The sequence below is a fragment of the Ursus americanus genome, chromosome 29 (assembly GCF_024610735.1).
Source record: "Ursus americanus isolate L20-20 chromosome 29, mUrsAme1.1.p, whole genome shotgun sequence".
Taxonomy (NCBI): Eukaryota; Metazoa; Chordata; class Mammalia; order Carnivora; family Ursidae; genus Ursus; species Ursus americanus.
In genome coordinates this window covers 33,307,189-33,326,392 of record NC_142155.1, presented here as the reverse complement: position 1 = coordinate 33,326,392, position 19,204 = coordinate 33,307,189, and the positions used below count along the sequence as shown (strand labels likewise).

The 19,204-nt window shown below is 35.5% G+C and overlaps 1 protein-coding gene across 5 annotated transcripts in view; it reads left to right on the top strand.

Moving 5' to 3' along the window:
* UBR2 (ubiquitin protein ligase E3 component n-recognin 2) overlaps nucleotides 1-19,204 on the top strand; it is a 115,495-nt gene that overhangs the window by 45,422 nt on the left and 50,869 nt on the right. For 4 of the 5 annotated variants that reach the window (XM_045800666.2, XM_045800672.2, XM_045800651.2 and 1 more), the window contains 6 exons: nucleotides 1,993-2,131; nucleotides 2,617-2,679; nucleotides 7,138-7,258; nucleotides 8,986-9,093; nucleotides 9,472-9,560; nucleotides 10,673-10,771. In XM_045800666.2, coding sequence (XP_045656622.1) covers nucleotides 1,993-2,131; nucleotides 2,617-2,679; nucleotides 7,138-7,258; nucleotides 8,986-9,093; nucleotides 9,472-9,560; nucleotides 10,673-10,771 — 619 coding nt within the window. Of the gene's footprint in view, nucleotides 1-1,992; nucleotides 2,132-2,616; nucleotides 2,680-7,137; nucleotides 7,259-8,985; nucleotides 9,094-9,471; nucleotides 9,561-10,503; nucleotides 10,603-10,672; nucleotides 10,772-19,204 lie in introns of all 5 variants that reach the window. The other variant, XM_045800658.2, reaches the window with a different exon arrangement.

Below are 19,204 nucleotides of genomic sequence, written 5' to 3'. Positions count from 1 at the left end.
GGATTCTTTCATAGCTGTATGGAAGCTGTTAAGGGCTTACTTTTTCCACGTGATGTACTTGCCTCAAGCAACCTTCCCTTTAACTTTTAATTCTAACCAAGTTTTTTGGAGTCCTATTCGTATTTAAGGTTGATTACAAGTTGAAGTGAGGGTCTGATGAATATCAGTGGTTTCTTTTTTTGCTTTTTCAGTAGTGTTCTAGATACTTAGGTGTGGATTAAGTGTTTTTAATAAAGTGAGTTGTTAACTATACTTTTTTGGAAATGTTGAAAATAGTGCCTTATGAAATTATCTTCACCTATAGGCATACCTTGTAGGTATTGCAGGTTGGTTTCCAGGCCACTGCAGTAAAGCAAGTCGAATAAATTTTTTGGTTTCCCAGTACACATGAAAGTTATGCTTACACCTTGCTGTAGTCTAATAACATTATATATAAAAAACAAAGTACATAACCTTAACTTAAAAATATTTTATTGCTAAAAGATGCTAACCATCATCTGAGATTTCTCAGGTTTCTTTTTGCTGGTGGAGGGTCCTGCCTCGATGTTGTTGGCTGCTGACTGATCAGGGAGGTGGTGGCTGTGGGTTGGGGTGGCTGCGGCAGTTTTCTTAAAATAAGATAGCAGTGAAGTTTGCCACATCGATTGACTCTTCCTTTCACTTGAACACTTATAGGCCATTATAGAGTTTCAGTGTTGTGTCTCGGAATACAGAGGTCCAGGGAGGAGGGAGATGGGGAAACATCTGGTCAGTGTAGCAGTCAGAACACATGAAACGTTTATATTTAAGTTTGCAGTCTTAAATGAATGTGGTTCCTGGTGCTCCAACCAATTGTGACAGTTAACATCAAAGATCACTGATCACAGGTCACCATAACAAATACAATGATGAAGAAGTTTGAAGTATTGCAAGAATTACCAAAATGTGATGCAGGGGCATGACATGAGCAAATGCTGTTGGGAAGATGGCATTGAAGAGGCTTGCTCAACACAGGGTTGCCGCAATATCTTCAAAGCGCGATAAAACAAGATGTGCCTTTACTTCAAGTTGGGAACCATCGATCAAAGATCCAAATTTAGACCCTAGAGAATAGAAGAGTTTTGTTTTTATCTTTTTGCTTCATTGTAGGTTTAAGACCACCAGTACAGAAGGGAAAAGAATGTAACTTGCTTCTCTTGTACTGTTTTCCTATCTTAGTAAATGGCATTCCATCTACCCAGAAACCTGAATCACCTATACCCATTTAGATTTCAAGTCCAGCTGGTTCTCCCTCCATCAGATCATTCTACTTCTGTTCCTCTCCATTACTGCTACCCTACTCCAAATTAATTAATTTCATCATTGACAATATTGCCTAACTGAACTGCCATATCTATTCTTGTCCCTCACGGTTCATTCTCCACATGGTAGCAAAGTGAACTTTAAGGCAAATCTTACTAATATATTTTTTTTTAGTATCACTAATGTAAATTCCAACGTGGGGCTCGAACTCATGACCCCGAGATCAGGAGTCATATGCTCTTCCAAATGAACCAGCCAGGTGCCCCAGTGGATTGTAGAATATTTAGCAACATCCCTGGCCCTTAACCACTAGATGCCGGTAGTACTCCTACCCCAATCATGACAACAGAAATGTCTCTAGACATTGCCAAGTGGTCATCTATGGGAAGTAGAGGAGAATTGCCTCCAGTTGAGAACCGTTGATAGCCAATTTTGACTTTGGGTCTCAGATTACTTCTCTGGCAGTTCTCTGAAGTCTCAGACTTGTTTTACCCTGTTGCAGCATTTTGTTCTTCTTGATAAAAGCCAGTTCACTTAGAATTATGTGTATAATATATATCTCCCCCAATAGGTGGTAGTGTCATAGAGCATGGGGACCACAGATGACTACCTAGCACGTTCCCTAGAACTAGAACTGTTGCTCTTACTTAATCAGCCTGGAGCTAGAGAATATGCAATTAGTTAATATATAATTAATGTTTTATCCCACAGAGAGAAGAGGGATACCTACTATTGCATGCTGTTTAATGATGAGGTGCATACCTATGAACAAGTTATTTATACCCTTCAGAAAGCTGTTAACTGTACACAAAAAGAAGCCATTGGCTTTGCAACTACAGTAGATCGAGATGTAAGTAATTTCATTATATTGATGTCACGTAGTAAATTTGAACCTTTACTACAAACTATTCTGAGAAAATTGAATAGACTATTTTTGTTTTAAAGATTTTATTTATTTGAGAGAGTGAGAGAGAGAGAAAGAGCACGAGTAGAGGGGAGGAGCAGAGGGAGAGGGAGAAGCAGACTCCGCACCAAGCAGGGAGCCTGATGTAGGGCTCCATCCCAGGACCCTGCGATCATGACCTGAGCCACCCAGGTGCTCCTAGGCTTTTTTTTTTTCATTTGAATATTGATGCAGGTACATATTGGGTATAAATGTAAGCTGTTGTCAGAAAGTTTAGGAGGAAATGTAGATACAGTTGCCCTCCTTCTACCCAGTGATTAGAAATATTTGGTTATAGGGGCCCCTGGGTGGCTCTGTTTACTGGATAAAAAGTTATTAATACTGAATAATAATATTTTTACATGTTAATTTAAAATATCTTCATTTACCAGGGACGTAGGTCTGTTCGATACGGAGATTTTCAGTATTGTGAACAAGCAAAGTCAGTAATTGTGGTAAGTAATTTAAAAACATGTCTACACTATTACTTTTTTTTATTAGTTTAAAACTCGTTCCATGTTTTGACATTTATGAACACATTTTTCTGCCTTCGTGACTGTAAAGCCAACATCAACCAAAAATCATGTTTAGTGATATGTTTCTTAAACATTGCATTATTGCTCTATCTAGTTTTTTTAAGGTGTGTAAGATTAATATTGAAAATGAATGTTTACATGAGATACAGATTTTCTTCCTTTCTATTTCTTTATCAGAGACATCTTAGAAAGTGTTTCATTTTTGTTTTGTTTTTGATAGGGTGTCACATTACTTCATAGGACTTTAACTGGCCTTTAGCACCAAGATTAGAGTTCAAGTTATTTCTTGGTAACTTATAGCAAGTGTGCTGCATGTACTAATAGCACTTAGTGTATTATTTCTCTAAAAGAAAACTATTCCCCACATTTATATTTATTTTAAAAGATAAGAATTATTTTAAACTAGTCCATGTAAATGAACTTTATGTAAATGTCCTTTTTTGTAAATATTTTAAATATGCAGCTAAAAATAGAGATAACACAGCAAATGCCTGTATGCCCACATTGTACAGCATTTTCTTCATACGTAAATAAAATAGTGTAGACGACCCTGTATTGTCCCTTCTCTATCCTATTCCCTTTTCTCCTACCCTAGAGATAACTACTTTTATTAACTCATTTGTTTGTTTTTGTGTGTGCCTTTATACTTCCATTTATTAAATCTGTCAACATTATATATATATATATTGATTTGGAGGCCTTTAAATATTAATTCATAATGTTTCATAACAAGATTCATACCGAATGTATTATACTACAACTTTTCATTTCAGTGTTGGTACTAGGTTAATGTGTGTTGATGTATGTACCTGTGAAGTATTCTGTTGATAACTTTACCATAATTTTTCCATTCTCCTGCTGATGGACAATTAGGATAATTCCTTTTTTTTTCTTTTTGCTATGACTACCAGTTCTGCTATGGCCATTGTTTTGTCTCCCTGTTGCAAAGATGAAAAAGTTTCTCTAGGGTATATTCCAAGAAATGGGATTTCTGAGTTGTTAGGGTAGGAGCTTTTTCATCTTTACTACATTTTGCTAAGTTAGTCTCCAAGATGGTGGCACTAATATACATGCCCACCAGAGGTGTATAGAGAGTTCCCATTTCTCCATAACTTTGTCAAAACTATATGTTGTTAGATTTTTAAATTTTTGCCAATTTCATGTGTATGAATGGCATCTCGTCAATTAAATTTGCATTGCCTTAATTATGAGTATGTTATTTCGTATATTTTTTTAAGATTTTATTTATTTATTTGACAGAGAGAGCACAAGTAGGAAGAGTGGTAGGCGAGGGAGAGGGAGAAGTAGGCTCCCCATTGAGCAAAGAGCCTGATGCAGGGCTCGATCCCAGGACTCTAGAATAATGACCTGAGCTAAAAGCAGACACTTAACCAACTGAGCCACCCAGGCACCTCATCTTATTTCATATTTATTTATGTTTTCTGTGAATATCCTATTCATACCCTTTACCCATTTTGGAGGTTGTCTTTTTTCTTACTCTTTTGTTAGGGGTTATTTATGTAACCTGAATTGTGGTCTTTTGTTGCAAATATCTTTTCCCAAGATGTGACTTAATTTAAATTCATCTCTGGTGCCTTTCGTTGATCAAAAGCTTTATTTATTTATTTTATTTTTTTTAAAGATTTTATTTTATTTATGTGACAGAGATAGACAGCCAGCAGAGAGGAAACACAAGCAGGGGGAGTGGGAGAGGAAGAAGCAGGCTCCCAGCGGAGGAGCCCGATGTGGGACTCAATCCTGGAACGCCAGGATCATGCCCTGAGCCGAAGGCAGACGCTTAACGACTGCGCTACTCAGGCGCCCCTGATCAAAAGCTTTAAATTTTAATGTAGCAAAATATATCTTTTTCTTTATGATTTCTACATTTTATGTCTTATTTGAAAATTCTTTCTTTATATCTGGACATACTCAGTTTAATAACGCACGGGAAACTATACTGTGGTTGGGTAAAAGAATATTTCCATTTTTAGGAAATGCAGACTAAATATTAAGGAATAAGGAGGCATGATGCATGGTGCATATAACATACCCTCAGTGGTTCTTGGGGTTTTTTTGTTCTTTTAAGTGCGTGTATGTATATTTGTGGAGAGAAATGATAAAGCAGTTGGGATAAAAGGTTTACAATAGATGAACCTAAGTAAAGGAAAGAGGGTATTTTTTCTTATATTGGTTGCTTTATAACTTCTTACGTTTAGTACGTATCATTTCAATTTTTCCTTTTTAAAAAAATTAGTATTTGTAAACTCTGGTGTCATTTATGTAGATACTTTCATAATATAGAAAAGAAAGTCCAGAAGCAGATACTAGCTAGAAGGAAAATATAGGAAACTATAGATACATTCTAAGGGAAGAGGAGAGCTTCTAAACCAATACTAGAACCCCAGGATTTAAAAACGGAATGTATTTTTTGGCTATATAAAAAAATAAGCATAGCAAGATATTCCATAAACAAAGTCAAAAGACAAACAGTAGATTTAGCAAAATTATTTCTAACATAAAGGATGGACATTTAATGTTTATGATAAACAGAATAGCCATAGATTATCAAGTAGGGGACAAACAACAAAATAGAAAAATGAACATAGGATATGGAAAGGCAATTACGGCAGAGAAAAATCTAGGCAATCAGTATACATGAAGAGACTCACTTGTTAGTAATCAGTAAAATGACAGGGAGATTTCATATTCATCAGGTTGGAGAGGTTAGAGTGATAATATACCTTACTGGCAGAGATGCAGAGAATAGGAATGCTTGTGTAAAATAAATTGCTACAGCATTTGGGGAAATAATTTAGTAGCATCTGTTATTAAAGTTTTACCTTTCCTAAGAATTTATCCCATAGAAATGTAAGCACTAGCAAGTGTGTATACAAAGACGTTCAGTGCTGCTTTTTTTGTAGTCACAGAAGACTGAAAACAAAGGGAATATGAATGCCCTTCTCTAGAGGATGTTTGAATAAATCCAAACCACAGAATATTATGAGTCATTAACCCAAAAAAATCGGTTAACGCAAAGATGCACAAGAGTATGTATAGTATCCCATTTTTGTAAATCAAATAAAAATCTTTATGAATGTATACATATATAATATATAGGTAGAGAAAATATGCAAAGATGTACTGTGTTAATGTGGGTTATGGGGATGGGATGAAGTTTGGGGTAGAAAGATGATCCAAACAAAAAGTGAGAAGGGGGAATAAAAATTTAAAAATTGTGGTAGACTTAAGTAGACATTTCTTCAAAGAAGGTATATAAATTTCCAATAAGCACATGAAAACATGGTCAACATCACTAATGGCTAAGGAAATGCAAATAATAACTATGATGTGATACCATCTGATAACCATTTGAATGGCTATTATAAACAAAGAAAAACCATAACAACGTCACAGCTGTTGGCAAGGATATGGAGAAATTGCAACCCTTGTGCACGCTGCTGGTGGGAATGTAAAATGGTATAGCTACTATGGAAAACTGTAATGTGGCTCCTCTAAAAATTAAAAAGAGAATTATCATATGATCCAGCAGTTTTGCTTTTGGGTATATGCACAAAAGATTTGAAAGCAGGGTCTAAGAGATATTTGTACACCTATGTTCATAGCAGCATTGTTATTCACAATAGACAAAAGACAGGAGCAACTCAAGTGTCTATTGATGGATGAATGGATAAATAAATTATCTATATACATACAATAGAATATCATTCAGCCTTAAAAAGGAAGAAAATTCTGATGCATGCTACAACATAGATGAACCTTGAGGATATTATGCTAAGAGAAATAAGCCAGTCACAAGAAGATAAATACTGTATGATTCCGTTTATATGATACCTATCGTGTTTGGTGGGTATAGAGTTTGGTTTTTTCAAGATGAAAAGAGTTCTGGAGACTGGTTACACCACAGTGTGAATGTACTTAAAAATGGTTACGTTGGAAATTGTAGTTTATTATACAACAGGTTTTTTTTTTTTTTAAGTATTGATAGCATCACTTCTGTACAGTGAAGCAAATTACTTAAATAAGTATGTAATTGCATTTAAGAAATTAAAGACCTAAAACAAATGTAAGCATTTAAATAATTTCTAGTTGGTGGGGCTGATTTTCAAGTATAGGACCAAAGATTCAGGTTACTCATATGTTAGAACTTCTTACTTTTTTGTAAGAATCCTAAGATTCTTTCTAGATCATTGGGATCTGAGTAAGGCAAGCCAAGTGGTATTTTTCTTACACTCATACATGAAAAAAAAAATTCTCTTGTAATGATGAGAGTATAGTTACATTAAATAAAAATACTTGCTTTTTTCTATAAGATAGCCTTTTTAAGTTTGTTTTTTCATTTTGCCATTTCTTTTTAAGAGAAATACCAGTAGACAGACAAAGCCACTCAAAGTTCAAGTTATGCATTCGTCTATTGTCGCACATCAGAATTTTGGTTTGAAACTTTTGTCTTGGCTGGGAAGTATTATTGGATATTCAGGTAGGTTCACAGAACTATTTTGGAGAAAATATCAAGTGAAATAATTTATTTAATTTCACATTTTAAAATACCATCTCGGAATATCTTTATTCACAGAAAAACCCGTGTTTCTCAAAATTTGATCCACAAGATTTTTTTATATGCATGCAAAGGAGTCTGTGTTCAAATAAAGGCAAGAAATATTGGATTAAACAATAGTAAATGACTTCAATATGCTAATGAAACCTAAATCTCGCAGACTTAATGCAAGAACCTTTTTTTTTTTTAACAGCATTCTGTGGAACTCTGTTCCACTGAGCAAGCTGGAAAATAATACTGTAAATAATAAAAAAAACAAAACAAAACAAAAAACCTAAATGATTAGCAGTTTAAAGGATACAACGCTAATGTTGATATCTTTGTTTGACTCCTCCAGCTTTTGGTTACTAATAATTTGCAACTCCAAACACTTGCCGATTTGAAATTACTGATTTATATTTGGTATGTTTTGTCTTTCCACATTCCACAAATTAGATAATCTTTTTAATGTGGTGACAGAATGAAGAACCCACATGGCTAAAGCCAAAAATACAAGTTTGGTGTATAAAATGTAACACTAAAGAGAAAAACAGGAGTAGATCTAAGCTATCTGTCATACTGTTCTTTAGAAAGCAAGAGAGGTGGTTTGGATAAATGACATTCTGATCTTTAAAGAGAGGGTCTAAAATATTTGAACTAAAGGAGTATTGCCACTTTGTGAACAGACCGTTGCAAAAAATACGGAGGTGTTGAAATTTAGGAGACCATGTTTGCTTGCCTTTTTAAGTGTCTCTTCAATTATTTTTCTTACGCTCAATGTTTTAGTTTTGGTGTTGTCCATTGGATACCTGTGCACCAAGTTCTGTGCTAGAGAAGTAATGAATGGAAGCAATTTCCTGCCAAAAATTTTTTTGAGATATTTGCCATTAATTATTTAAAGACCTAGACTCTTATTTAATACTTACATACGTATTTCTCTTTAGTGTTATAAACAACTTATGTTTGGTGGCTTTTAAAATTTTTAAAGTACTCCATTTTTTTCTGATTATTTGGCATGCTTATAGAAGACTAAAAGCTGATTTTAATTATAAAGTATGAAACATAAAGGTATTAAAGTTTTGGTTATGTTAATGCTTATGTTAATATTTGAAGAACTTTTTTTTTTAAGTTCAGCATTTAGAAAATGTAGGAATTTGTTTTCCAGGACCTTTCACATAGTAGGTACACATAGGTTCACAGGGAACATTTGTTTAACGAGTGGAAACATTTTGCATAGCACTGATAAATGGACTGCTATTTATTATAGTACAGAGGCCATGCATTCTTTTTTTTTTAAATGGCAGCACAATTACATATTATAGCTACCTTCAGTTATCATGGGATGTAACAATTTTATTATTATCTGGTTTAATTAGCATAGGTGCTTAAAGAACTGTATTTAAATTCTTTACAACATAAGAGGTCGTTGCCCTTCTGGTAGGCTTATATTTTGGTGTTCTGTTATAAGTGTTGCTGTATAATGCGAGATTTGGAATTTTTCTTTTTGTGAAAATGTTAATAAAATAATATGTTTACTTTTTCTGAATAAATTTGACCTTTAGTAAACATGTAGAACTCTATAGATTTGCTGGAACGGTTCTATTGAAATGTCATTTCATTTTAATACTTGAAGTTCCTGTTTCATTGACTGCTCTTCTTCCTGTTTTAAGATGGGCTTCGCCGAATTTTATGTCAAGTTGGTTTACAAGAAGGGCCAGATGGCGAAAACTCTTCTCTAGTGGATAGATTGATGCTTAATGATTCCAAATTGTGGAAAGGTAATCTAACTACTTTCAGGGTATAGGAAAACCTTAAATAGGTAATTGGGAAAAGTTTTTTTTTTTCATTTGGGAAGGTATTTAATAAATATATTTATAGTTTTTAGAATTAGCACATGCAGTTTTATTCTTTGGAAAAAACATAAACAGATTTTGCAGTCCATGACCCAAATTAAATAACCCTTATATTTTGTTAGGAAACTATTTTTAGAAAAACTAATTTTTCAAGGAGCAGATTGCAAATATTTTATACTGAAGAACACAGTTTGAGTTTTGCTCTTGAGACTTAAAATACAATTGAACATATAAAAACTTCGGAAATGTAATTTTTGGCTTGTTTGATACATCTTTATTTCACATCTACTCTTTTTGTAACAGGTGCTAGGAGTGTGTATCATCAGTTGTTTATGAGCAGTCTGCTTATGGATTTGAAATACAAGAAATTGTTTGCTGTTCGATTTGCAAAGGTAAGTAGTCTCTCAGTTTGAAATTTAACAAAAGAGTCAGGTTATATACAGAGTAAATATAACCCATGATTATATCCAGGCTTTATAATATTAGCAACTAATAGTATTATGTCACTGTGTTGATTTTAAATTCTAAGAAACTACAATAGATGATCTTTTTATCTTTTATAAATAGAGTAAAATTCCAGCAGTAAGGCTTTTCTTTTTCATCACCTGCCATAATAATAATACAAATATCCAACTGTGAAATGTATATGATATCAAATGGTAAATGAAGAATTTAAACCTATGCCATTGTGAATTTTGTATGGTATTATTCCCATTAAAATTTGTATAAGGAAAAGATAATCTTAGCTGAAATGACATGTATATATGGATATGATTTAAGAATCATGAACTCTTGGTTGTTGGTATTGTTGAGTTATGTTCTTCTCCCTTTTCATAGTATGTGCTTATTTTTTCTTATTCACCTCAATTAGGAGTTCTTAATCAAGGAAGCATGTAAGGATCATTTGGGGAGCTCTTTCAAAATATATGTATTTGTGTCCCATTCTCAAACTTAAGCAAATTCACCAAGAATGGGGTCCAAGCATGTGTACTTGGAAAGAGCCATCAGGTGATTCTGGTATACATCCATAAGAGATAAAAGCCTGGTTTCATCAGAGACCATGTGGAGCTGCTGTAGTTTAGCCCTACCTGTGTACAATAACGTCCCAGGATTTTAGAAGCTGTTACTACTATTTGAGCTCATAAATTGCCATTGTGCTCAAGAAGATTGTATGGTGAATCAGTATTTATACAAAATTTAATTGGTAGAAGTCATTTCAGTTATCATTCTCATAGCAGTGTTATCTTATTGACTCCTCCAGCACTGACTTTTCATTATAATCCTTAAACATTTGGTCCATGTGGATTAGAGGTGAATCTCCCCCTTGTTGTTTAGAGTTACCAGCAGTTGCAGAGAGATTTTATGGAGGATGATCACGAGCGAGCAGTGTCCGTGACTGCTCTGTCTGTCCAGTTCTTCACCGCACCTACTCTGGTGAGTAGTGCTTGCCTTTTCTTTGTAACTGATAGCTGGCACTCCTTGCCTTTTTTTGCCTTCTTAATAGAACTATGAGCGTTTGCAGAGTGATTATGTGACAGATGACCACGACAGAGAGTTTTCAATCGCAGACCTCTCGGTTCAGATATTCACGGTTCCTTCACTTGTAAGTACTAAAAGACTAAGAAGAACTTTCTTGTTTGCCATTGACAGAAGTAAAGCCTTAAAATACTAAAGAATGAAGATCTGTATATTCCTGAATAGAGTAATATTTTATTAATGGGTGATCGGACTTCAGACACCTTCAGCCATACTAGAACATACCCTTCAGTATGTAATCTAGAAAGAAAAAATTATTTAAACTTAATCTGTACCTTCTCATACTACTTCCCTGAGGTTTTGAACTGATAAGTTAAAAATTTAGCTGATTGGTTTAACAAATGTATCCATTAGAAACAGCACATTATCTACAATCTCACATTTTGAGAAGCTGCCTCCCCCCGCCGTAAGGGAAGGGTAGTTAAGGCAACTGAATCACAGTGATTGTACTAAGTTTCACTGGTTGCCCGGGAGGCATCACTATGTTTTAGTGCTATTCAGTAATTAAAATTCATATTTAATTTATTTAACAAAAATGTATTGAGATCTATTATTTATTGGGCATAGTTCTAAGCTTTGGGTATACAGCAGTGAACAAAAACAGATGTGGTCCTTACCCTCATGGAACTTAAAATAATGGGAAAGACTCATAAAATTGGTTAATTAAAATTATAATGAAAACTCAAGAATTTAAGAATTTGGTTGTATTTAAAGAGAATAGTAGAGAGATCAGACCTTTTCTCAGAGTTCAGAGAGGAATTCTATAAGGAAGGCACCTTTACGTGGGGTCGTGAAGGAAAGTTCATTTAAGGGGTTAGCACTTGAGCAGGTCCTGAAGTAGGAAAGTTCCTATCTAGGAAACAGAAGGAAAGCCAGCACAGTTGAAGATCTTTGAATATGGAATAAAATGAGACCAGAAACGAAGGAGGGTGCTAAATTGTATAGGATTCTAGGGTTATTTTCCTACAAGGTGCATTTTCCAATTGTTTGCTTGCTTGCTTGCTTGCTTTTAACAAGTGTTTTTCCCAGGATTACCTTTACGTCCAAGGATGTATTCTGGTACAGTTGAAGCTGTCTGTATCCACTAATGAGATATTATAGGCCAAGTGAAGGATTTTGGTTTTATGGGAAGGCAGTCAAGGTTTTAAGTGGCATTTACATCATCATGTTTGTGATTTTTAGAAAATCATGCTGTTTGTGATTTGGAGAACAAATTGACGGGGCAAAAGTGAGTGTGGGGAACCTAATTATGAAGCTGATGCAATGATCCAGACAAGAATTGGTGGTAACTTGAGCTGGGATTGTGGCAGTGGATATGAGTTGTGAAATAGATTTAAGTAGTAAAATCTACAGAATTGGCTAGACTAGGGTTTGAGGGATCAGTTGGTGATTTGTTGGTTGGTTGGAGGGAAAGGGTAAAGATGACTCCCAGGTTTGTGACTTGCAGCCCAATGGATGTCGTGCCACTTGCATAAGAGGGTTTTGGAGAATGAGTAGGATTTGTGAAGAGAGACACTTTCATTTTAGTCAGGGATGTCTGAGAAGCCTCTGAGATAATCCTGTGTGTGTTCATATCTGTGCTTCCTCCATTGATCTGTTTGTCCATTTCCATGTCAGTACCCAGTTTTAATAATTTTAGCTTAATACTCTATTTTGATACCTTGTAGGGCTAACTCTTCCATTATTCTCTTCTAATAATTTCTTTAATGTTCTCAGGCTTTTTTTTTTTTTTTTTTTAAGATTAACTAAAGTCACAAAAAAACACATTAGGATTTTGATTGAAAATGTATTTAAAGTTTTGGGAAGAACTGATATCTCTGCAATATCGAATATCCCCATCCAAGAACATAATTTGTCCTCATTTGTTAAGTTTTATTTTATGCTCTTACTACAAACTTCATAGTTCTCTCGTTATGGGTCTTACACATTTTTAATCTGGTTATGTCTGTTATGTAGGAAAAGCACTGATATTTACATATTCATCTTGTATCTCTCTGGTCCTCTTAATTAACATTTCTTCTAATATTTTGTGTTGATTCCTTGGGATTTTGAGTAATCAGATTACAAGTAATTTTTGTTTCTTCTAATATTTCAACTTTTATTTTTTGTTTCTCGTCTGATTCCTTTAGTTAAAAACACTAGAAATAGCGTATGTACTCATTTATTCAGAACTTACTTATTTAGCACCTTTACTGAGTAGGTACTGTCGTGGGCTCTAGAGGTAAATATTGCAGTGAACAAGCAGACAAAAGTCCCTGTTCCCATGGAATTTATAGTCTAATTGGGAGGAGACAGATAAAACAGTTGCATACCGTTTATAAGTCAAGTGTTGATAAGTGCTATGAAGTAGAAAAAGCAGGTTAAGGGAATAGAGACTGACAGTGAAGGGGTGATATTTTATACAAAGTTATCAGAAGGCCTCTCAGCGAAGTAGTGTTTGGACAGGAACCTGAAGAAAGAGACAGATGAGTAATGTGACTAACTGGTGAAAGAGCCTCCTGAGGGAACAGCAAGTACAAAAGTTCCAAGATGAATGTGCACTTGGCATTTTGGAAGAAAGAATCCCAAACAGGACAGTGTTTCTAAATAAATGAAGAAAATGGTCAGTGACATCATTGAGTTTGGGGATAGGGTTGAAGATGAAATGGGCAAGGCCATTGTGAGAGCTTAGGTCTTTTGTCTAAAGAAATTAGAAAAAGGGAAATAATAAAGAGCAAGAATTAATAAAACAAAGCAAATATACATAAGGGGAAAATCAGTGCAACCAAAAGTTGGTTCTTTTAAAACACCAAGGGAAAGGAATAGATACTTAGAAAGACTAATAAGAAAAATAGAAAAGTTTGTGGGGCGCCTGGGTGGCACAGTCGTTAAGCGTCTGCCTTTGGCTCAGGGCGTGATCCCGGAGTCCTGGGATCGAGCCTCACGTCGGGCTCCTCTGCTGGGAGCCTGCTTCTTCCTCTCCCACTCCCCCTGCTTGTGTTCCCTCTCTCGCTGGCTGTCTCTCTCTGTGTCAAATAAATAAAGAAAATCTTTAAAAAAAAAATGGGGGAAATCAGCTGGCATGACTCACCTTATTAACAGAAAAAAAGATGTATCAAATGCTTTTTTCTGAATTAATGAAAATTCAGCACTCGTAATTTAAAACAAAAAATACCTCATACCTACGAATGAAACAGAACTTTAACAAAACAAACTTTAACAAAACAAAACAAAAAATAAAAACCTAAAGCAAACATTCTACTTAATGCTGAGTATTAAAAGCTTTTCCCCTGAGATCAGGAATGAGAAAATTCCTGCTTTTATTCACCACATGATGACTACCATCCTTTTTATAATTCCTTGAGATGTTTAAGTTGTCGGCTTTCAGCCTTTCTTTCCTGATAAGTGCATTTAAGTCTTAAGTTTCCATATAAGCATAATGTTAGCTGCATCCCACAATTTCGTAATGTCCTATTTTTATTATTCAGCTCAAAAAATTCACTGAGTTCCTTCATGATCTCTTTCTTGACCCATTTGTTCTTTGTGATTATACTTCTTAGAGATATATGCTAAATTTCAAAGCATTTGGGTATTTTCTAATTATCTTGTTAAGAATTCTGCTTAATTTCTGGGGGTGGGGGGATGGGTGAAATAGGTGATGGGGATCAAGGAGTACCCTTGTGATAAGCACCAGGTGCTGTACAGAAGTGTTAAATCACTATATTGTACACGTGAAACTACTATTACATTGTATTCTAATTGGAATTTAAATAAAAACTAAAAAAAGGTGGAAAAAAAAAGAATTCTGCTTAATTTCACTGTGGTCAGAAAACATGCTGATTTCAGTCCTCTGTTGAGTCTAGTTTTATGGCCCAGAATGTTTTCAGTTTTGATAAATATCCCATGTGGACTTGAAAATAATATATATTCTCTTATTTGGTGCAGTATTTCTATATGTCAAGTAGGTCAAGTTTGTTCATTTTCATTGTGTAAGTCTTACATACTTACTAGTTTTCTGTCTACTTGTTCTGTCAACTGTTGAAGTATCTTAGAGTTTCCCACAGTGATTGTTGGATTTGTCTTTCTCCTTTTAGTTCTGTTTTTATATACCTGCTTTATATGTCTTTATGTTATTGGATACATACAAATTTAGAATTGTACCTCCTAGATTAACCCTTTTATCATTACGAATTACCTTTTTCATCTCAGATAATACTCCTGACTTAAAGTAATTTATCTGATACTACAGCAAGAGCTCCTTTCTTTTGGTTAGTGTTTGCATAGTATGTCTCTTCCATGGTTACATTTTACCTTCTTTTTTTTTTTTTTGAAGAGAGAGAGAGTGGGGAGTGGAGGAAGGGGCAGAGAGAGAATCTCAAGCAGGCTCCACGCCCAGCACAGAGCCCGACATGGGCCTCATCTCACAACCCTGAGATCATGACCTGAGCTGAAATTAAGAGTTGGACACTTAACCAACTGAGCCACCCAGGCACCTCACATTTTTAACTTTTTTTGTGCCCTTATATTAAACTTACATCACTTTTTTTTGTTTACCCAATCTGACACTCCTGATGATGTAATCAGATTACTGCTCTTTTAATGTAATTACTAGTATATTTGGCTTTAAATTTGCCACCTTGTGATTTGTTTTGTTTGAACCATGTGTTTTGTTTCTTTTTCTCTTCTTTTTTACCTTCTTTTGGATTAAATAGTTATTATTTCTTTCCCCCCACCCTTTATTAACTGGTTTGTTGTACATTCACTTACTCTTCTCCTAAGAGTGACTCTAAAGCAGTTTTATTCCAAAGTGCCAGTAATGACAGGATAAACAACGTGTACCAGAATGTGAACCAACAGCGTTGCTCTCGGCAAAACTCTTGCTGTGAGAAAAAAACGTCGGCTAAATTAAACTGTGACCAGTAGTTGATTTATCTTCTCGTCACAACTGGCAACAAGCAGTTTGCAGGCTGCTGGTCCATGGACCATACTTCGAGTAGCAGTGCCCTGGAGGTTATGGTGTGCATCCCTGACATGACAGGCAAGCGCCATGTTTCAGCCCCTGAAGGGTGGGAGTCTAGACTTCTCCACTCAGCCTTTACTGGTGTAGGTGGGTACGGAGCTACAGTTTTTTCTGTAGCGGTTGCCTAGAGTAAAGGGGTTATTGTCTGAAAGTTTTCTGTCCTGCTGGGTTACTTCTTCCTGTGTTTGAGAGAACGGGCTTTTATTTGGGCTTTTTAAAAAAAATCTGTGCCCTTTGGCATTTTCAGGTTACCAGCTTCTTAGAACTCTCTGCCATGTCATTTCTTGGGTCCGCTGAGGTCCCTAGCCAGTCTGCCTTCTTCTAGCCACCTTTCTGAATCTTCTGGTGTTATTTTGCATATAATCTCCAGAATTTTTAGGGGTACTTAGTGAGAAAACTACACCTATTCTCTCTTACCTGATTCATGAAGCAAAAATCCATTCTTTTTTTTTTTTTTAATGGATTCCAGTTTTCTGGTGAAATTCTCCATTTTTCCCTCAATTTTCTGAACATGTAAATCCTAGCTCTTTTGAAGTCATGGTGTGGGAGTGCCTGGGTGACTCAGTCGAACTTCCGATTCTTGATTTCAGCTCGGGTCATGATCTCAGGGTAGTGGCGTCGAGCCCCATGTCAGGCTCTGTGGTCAGTATGGAGTCTGCTTGGGATTCTCTCTCTCTTCCTTTCCCTCTGTCCCTCCCCATGGTCACGTGCACGTGCTCTCTCTCTCCAAAACGGATAAATAAAATCTTAAATAGAGTCATAGTCTGATAATGTCATTATCTAGATCATTTGTAGTTGTATTCCTATTTAATTTTTTTATATTTTTGCCCCTTTTGATTTTTAGCCATTTGAAATGCTTAATAACTTTTTATTGACATTTGTCTTAGGTTTCAGCAGTCTTGCTATGATTTATGTAGGTTTGGTTTTCTTTATAAATATTGGAATTTGTAGCTATTGTATCCCTAGGCTGGTGGCTTTCTCGGTTTTGGAAATTTTGGAGTCCTCTCTCCTCAGATATGGTCTCTGCCCCGTTCTCTTTCTGATTGCCTTCTGATAGGATGTTTTTTATTACAAAATCTTAGACACTGCATGATATCTTTCTCCTAAGAAGATTCCCCTTAATGTTAGGCAGGTGGAGTGAGGCCCATCACCCTTAGTCTAGTTAGGAATTGACATAACTCCAGATTGTTTTGATAAGACTCTATCTTCTGAGTCATCCTCACCCCTGCAACATTACCCTCTAAGGGTTCCTAGGCGAGAGCCTAGAAGGTTCACTAGAGTTCCTCCTTTCTCTAGGGTCCTGAACTTGTTTTGTTTCCTCCACTTGCTAAAACTGCCACATCACTCCTTTGCTCTTCTAGTCTTTCTGCTCTTAGACTCCTGGCCTGCACAGCTTCAGAATTTTGCAGATGTCTTATGGGGAAAACTGGAAGAAAGTTGGACTCCATTCCTACCCTTCTGTTCTTACTAGAGTCCTGGCCACCCCACTCCCCGCATCAGCTGAAATCCCGGATTTTTCTCCCTGTTAGCACCTTTATCAGACTCTTTCCTGGGATCTTCTATCCCATTTTCCCCTGCTCCCAGAAGAGTCAGATGCTGAAGGAAAAGCAGCTACAGGATGTTGGCTCGCCTCCCTCTGCCGTGCCGCTTATCCATGGTTTTATCCCCTCTAATCCTTATTGCCTCAGCAGCTCTCTAATGATTTCAAACTTTTTTTCCCTTATTGATCTTTTCTGGTTTTTCTTGGGTGGGGGGAGATGTTGGTTAGCCTCAAGCTTCTTCCATCATGACTGGAAGCAGAAGAGTACATTTATAGTTTCTTGAAAAAGCATCATTAATTCTGCCTATCCCTGCTTAAAAATCAATTGCATAGATATTAGTGAAATGTTATATATCAGTGATAGAATCCCATATATTGGTCTTCTGGGTTAACTGAAAATTCAGTCTTTAAATAGCCTTGTCAAGAACCAATACCAATAATTCAAGTGATCATAGTATCTTACTTGTTCTAATTTGTTTTTATTAAATGTGCCCTAATTTATAGTCAGCATCACCCCTGTATGCTCTGTCATGTTTAGTTTAACATAAAATTGAGCCTCATTTCGGGCTCTGTGCTCATTTTGGAGTTGGCTTGGGATTCTCTCTCTCCCTCTGCCCCTGCCCCTCCTGCTGCACGTGCTCTGTCTCTCAAAATAAATAAATTCTTTGTAAAAAATAAAGTTTTTCAGAGTCTTAGGAGGGACTACGGCCCATTCTGAATATGCTGTTAGATATGTAATGAGCCTTGCAACCCAAGATTGAATACAAATTACATAAAATGAATAAAATCCAAATTAAGGTAAGTAGCAGTAATATATTTTAAAGCAAAGTGAGTTGTAGGCATTTAAAAATTAAGCAGTTTTTTAGGGTGATAAGAAGTACTAGAACTGTATAATAATGTTACATATTTAATCTCAAAGATTACCTTGAAAGTTTAGCAACAATCTAGGCATGAGATGATAAAGCCAAGCACTTTTTAACAAGTTTTTTTTTCTTCTTTAATGTTGTAACCTTGGAAAATACGCTTTCTCTAGTTTTCTTTCTACAAGTAGAAATGCCGGAGTAACTCCCCTGTTCTAATGGAACAGTACTAATGGTGTCTTATTGATTTTTTTTTTTAAGTTGACACCCATGACAATCAGAATCCAATCCAAATTACGCAGTGGATAAACCATCTCTCTTAACAGTCATCTGAAACTGAAAATGCCAAATAAATGCCTTCATTGGTGAGATTTACATTCCACCAATATTAAATTGTCTCTACCAAACTTCCTTCAACTATTGGTTGTAAGTCTTATAAGCATGCTCTTCAGAGTTTTTTCTTAGGTCATTCAAATTGCATTATACTCATTTAAGTTTCTCAAGGTCAACTAATATAGCAAACAAAAAACCAAAAAGGATACTGGGGGGTGGGGGAATGGGATAGACCGGTGATGGGTAGTAAGGAGGGCACATATTGCATGGTGCACTGGGTGTTATACACAACTAATGAATCATCGAGCCTTACATCGAAAACCGGGGATGTACTGTATGGTGACTAACATAATATAATAAAAAATCATTATTAAAAAAAAAAAAAAATGAGATAAACCAGCACCAGAAAAAAAAAAAAAAAAACAAAAAACCAAAAAGGAATATCCTTTTATCTTAACATATCGATACCTCTTCTTCTTCAAACTTGACCTTAGTCTTCGCTGTGTAGGAAAATGAACAGAAATTAATCCTGTTGATTTTTGAGGTTTTTGTGGCCTGTGTCCTGGCAATGTGATAATGACTTTTGAGTTTTTCAAAGGAATATTTAACTATATAGATTTTCTCTTTATCTGATGACCTTAGAACTTTTACATTAGAACACTACTATAGTCTTAGACTTCTATCTTCTGTACTTTTTTGTCCTTTTTTTTTTTTTAAGATTTATTTATTTGGGAGAGAGTGAGTGTGCGTGGACAGGCAGGGGGAGGG